At 58.8% G+C, this 4,499-nt stretch overlaps 1 protein-coding gene across 1 annotated transcript; it reads left to right on the top strand.

Moving 5' to 3' along the window:
- Positions 1-263: 263 nt before the first annotated feature.
- Positions 264-3,002, top strand: FOXE1 (forkhead box E1). Its single transcript, XM_072731980.1, has one exon. It carries the CDS (start codon positions 264-266, stop codon positions 1,389-1,391), a length of 1,128 nt encoding a protein of 375 aa, XP_072588081.1. The 3' UTR covers positions 1,392-3,002.
- Positions 3,003-4,499: the final 1,497 nt, after the last annotated feature.

The following is a 4,499-nucleotide window of genomic DNA, read 5'->3' as shown; positions in this document are numbered from 1 at the left end:
AGCGCGCACAGGGCCCGGCCCCCGCTGCTGCCGGCGCCCGCCCCGCGCTCCGGAACGCGAGCGGAGCCGTCGGTGGGCGGGACACTCCCGCGCCCCTCCGCAGGCCGGAGGCCGAGGGCGCCGAGCCCGGCGCAGCCCTGCTGGGGACGCCGCGCCGCGAGGAGCCCCCCGCGGAGGGCCCGGCGCGCAGACCCGCCCCCGCCCCTGCCCCTCGACAGCCGCGGGCGGCGGGGACGCCCCGGGGCGCGCGGGACGGCCGCGCCATGACGGCCGAGAGCCGGCCGCCGCCGCCGCAGACCGAGGCGCTGGCGGCCGTGAAGGAGGAGCGCGGCGAGCCCGCGAGCGGGGTCCCGGCGGAGGCCGCGGGGCGCGGCGCGGGCGGGCGTCGGCGCAAGCGCCCCCTGCAGCGCGGGAAGCCGCCCTACAGCTACATCGCGCTCATCGCCATGGCCATCGCGCACGCGCCGGAGCGCCGCCTCACGCTGGGCGGCATCTACAAGTTCATCACCGAGCGCTTCCCCTTCTACCGCGACAACCCCAAGAAGTGGCAGAACAGCATCCGCCACAACCTGACGCTCAACGACTGCTTCCTCAAGATCCCGCGCGAGGCCGGCCGCCCGGGCAAGGGCAACTACTGGGCGCTCGACCCCAACGCCGAGGACATGTTCGAGAGCGGCAGCTTCCTGCGCCGCCGCAAGCGCTTCAAGCGCTCGGACCTCTCCACCTACCCGGCCTACATGCACGACGCGGCCGCCGCCGCCGCCGCCGCCGCCGCGGCCGCCGCCGCCGCCATCTTCCCGGGCGCCGTGCCCGCCGCGCGCCCGCCGTACCCGGGCGCCGTCTACGCGGGCTATGCCCCGCCGCCGCTCGCCGCGCCGCCCGCGGTCTACTACCCCGCGGCGTCGCCGGGGCCGTGCCGCGTCTTCGGCCTGGTGCCCGAGCGGCCGCTCAGCCCCGAACTGGGCCCCGCGCCGTCGGCGCCCGCGGGCTCCTGCGCCTTCGCCTCGGCCGGCGCCCCCGCCGCCCCCGCCGGCTACCAGGCCGCGGGCTGCGCGGGGGCGCGACCCGCCAACCCCTCCGCCTACGCGGCGGCCTACGCGGGCCCGGACGGCGCGTACCCGCAGGGGGCCGGCGGAGCCCTCTTCGCGGCGGCGGGCCGGCTGGCGGGGCCCGCGTCGCCCTCCGCGGGCGGCGGCGGCGGCGGCGGCGGGGGCGGCGGCGTGGAGCCCGCGGTGGACTTCTACGGGCGCACGTCGCCCGGCCAGTTCGGAGCGCTGGGGCCCTGCTACAATCCCGGTGGGCAGCTCGGAGGGGGCAGCGGAGGCGCCTACCACGCTCGCCACGCGACGGCCTATCCTGGCGCGGTGGATCGCTACGTGTCAGCCATGTGAGCCCAGCACCCGGTGCACAGCTGACAGTCGCCTCGGCCGTCCCCACGAACCGAGTATCCCCGAGACCTGAGAACTGGAGGAGGACTGAGAGCCCTGCGGACGGGACCGGTGCATGCACCACAGACTCGCCGGTTCGCCTTGGAAATGGGTGGCGGTGGGGAGGGGCAGTGGTGGCCCGCGGACGGGGACAGAGGGGCCTCAATAAGGCGAAGCTCCAAAGGACTCGCCTTTCTGACATTCTACTGGGGAGGGTCCTTGGCGGTGCCGGCGCGGCCTAGTGCCTACACCGGAGTCTAGGATCCAAAGTGTGGGGAATCACGTCTTCACTCTAACCTGTGTTGCAAGAACGCAGGGCCTTTTTGACACGGTTCGGCCTCTTGTGCCTTTGATTAGGTTACCAACAGCATCTTCCTTAAGGTGAGGAGGATGAGTTTGCAAAACAAAACAAAACAAAAGGTAACTTCCCTTCTTTAAAAAAACAAAACAAATGGAAGAAGTCTCTCTGCTTCGCTTGACCTGGGACTGGTTTTCCCTGCCTCTGAGAACTGCAGACCCAGCTCTTAGTCTGGACCTCAGCCCCACATCGCGACCCAGTTTCCATCACCCACACCCCGTTTCCCCCTGTGTTATACAAGAGGGCTGCAAGATTCAACCCCGGTCCTTAAGGGCCTCATCATCCTCCATGCAGCCCTGCATATTTGGCAGCATCCGGTGGGCCACCCAGGGCCTAACCTTATTCCCAAGAACCGGAACAGAGCTCATGGCAAGCACCTAACCTGAAGTCGCTGGATTGGTTCCAGGCAGCAATTATGTTATAATTTCTCGAATCTTTTGAGCATGATGTGCTGATCATTTGGTAGCTGTTACTGCTAGGTCATAGTTTGGTTTTCCAATGAGGCAGGTAAAAATAAATTTATCCACTGTCCACTTTTTCATTTCATTAAGCAACCCTGGACCAAATTGGCAAACTAAAATACAAAGAGATGACAGGACTCGGGGGAGCTCTTTGAGGACCGGTTTCAGTTTGTTGAGCTGGCTCTTCCCGTCTCTGGCACCCTCCACCATACGAAAAGGAAAGAGAAAAATTAATTGGGGTTGTCAGTGAAGTAAGCTTTAGAAAGAAACTGGATTTTTAACTTTGTTTTGTATCCGTTTATTTTAAGCATCAAGCTGACCAAAATCAGAGAAAATCCAACCTCTTTCCCACCTTTCTCTTGAGAAATCTTGTAAGTTTTTATCCTGTAGTGAAATTTTCCAGTGTTCAGAGGCTCGGTGTGCAGCTTTCAGATCAACCTGAGGGTTCAGATGAACTGTTTTAATAAAAATCTTTGATCAAGTGAGTTCTGGCAAGAGAAACTCAGCCCCTTTCTTTGTAGTTAACTTGACAGGGAAGGGTTGGGGGTTCTGTTAGAAAGAGATTGAAAACCATTGGTAATTTTTATTTTTAATTTTGGGAATTACGCTGTCTTGTTCACAAAGACGTGTGAATGTGCTTCTGTCCAGACGGGTATTTGTCTAAATCAGCACTGTCCAATAGAAACATAATGCAAACTACAAATGTAATTTAAAAGTTTTTAGTAGCCATATTAATAAAATAATAGTTGAGATTAATATATTGTGTTTAACCCGATATATTCAAACTATAATTTGAACATATAATCAATATATAAATTTTGGAGGTATTTTAGTTTTTTATACTAACTCTTCCAAATCTGGAGTGCATTTACACTTACAGCCCACCTAAATTTGGACTAGCCGCATGTCAGGTGCTCAGTAGCACTATGTGGCTGATGGCTACTGTACTGGACTCTACTGGTCTAGATGTTAGTCTCTCCTGACTTCACTGGTGGTAAATGACCATTGAGGCAGGAGGCAGCTGGAGCACTGACCTTGCCGCCAGTGGGTCCAGGTTCCAGATCCAGCCCTGATGAGACCTTGCAAAAGTCTAGGCGTTGGGCCTCTCTCCTCTCCATATGCACGCTTGCAGGTATGAAATCTGAAGGTTCTCCGTGTGCGGTTGGACAGTCTGGCTCTCCTAGCCCAGAAATCAAGATGCCTAGCCTAGTTAGTAGTAGCCGGAAAATTGAGAGCCCTCCACCCAGAGATTTTTGTCCTTGGAGCCAAGGTTTTGGGCTGGGGAAGGGTGGTCTCTACACCCAGTTAGTGTGGGAGTTGACCCCTTTTCTGTTTTTTAATTGCCAAGTTCAGTGCTTTGGCCATTAACCTCAAGTCCCTTTTCCTCCAGGGTCCACATTTGTGAATGGACCTCAGAGAGTCCTCCTAAAAGGTAAAGGAGACAGGAGAGGTGAAAAGCTCTTTGTGAACTATCAAGTGCTAGGCACGGGAGGGAGAAAAGGTTTTAATTTGTAAAGCGCCGCCAGATCCCGAAGCCTGCTGGAGCGTCGTGGTATGTAGCTGGGGGAGCGAGAGCGATGGGGTGGGAAAGTGCACGCGTCTTCGCCACCTCGCCACCTCCTCTCTGTTGTCCCCTAGGACATCCGGTGAGATGATGCCCGAGGTGGGGGTCTGTCCCCGGGGGGGGGGGGGGGGGAGGAGGGAGGTTGGGCTCGAGGCGTTGTAGACACCGCGGCCCCCGAAGCGCGAGCACCACCCACCTGCCTGGAATGGACGCTGCGCCGGCGAGGGAGCGCCGCTCCGGCTGCAACCACGGCCCCGGTCGCGGGCGGACCCTACAGTCCGCGGGGCTCTGGATCTTGGGAACATTTCTCTGGAGCGTCTTGGAACATTACAACTCCTAAGAATCCCCAAACCGTGGAACAGCCCCCGTCTGGGGGCTCAGGGACGGGAGATGAGTTTATCTTTACTTTTTTCCTTCTTCTTCCTATTAACTAGAAAAATCGTTTTCCCCTCTCTGGGCCCTGCACCCCCAGCGTCGTGTGCAGGCGCCCCGAGGCTGTGCGTAATTAGATGCGTTCTTCCCTAATTGCCCAAGGCTCGTTAGAATTCGCCCCAGAGCTGTAACATTTATTTTCTTTCAAATTAACTTTGCTTGCAATTAAGCTTAGGAAACCAGCAACAAAAGCAGACTTGGCCTGAGGTCGTTTACTACGAAAATGAATCAGGGAACCCTTTCCCCAATTTAAGGGG

Source organism: Vulpes vulpes, chromosome 12 (genome assembly GCF_048418805.1).
Source record: "Vulpes vulpes isolate BD-2025 chromosome 12, VulVul3, whole genome shotgun sequence".
Taxonomy (NCBI): domain Eukaryota; kingdom Metazoa; phylum Chordata; class Mammalia; order Carnivora; family Canidae; genus Vulpes; species Vulpes vulpes.
The sequence above is the reverse complement of the archived record's forward strand: the minus strand, read 5'-3'. Positions and strand labels throughout refer to the sequence as shown.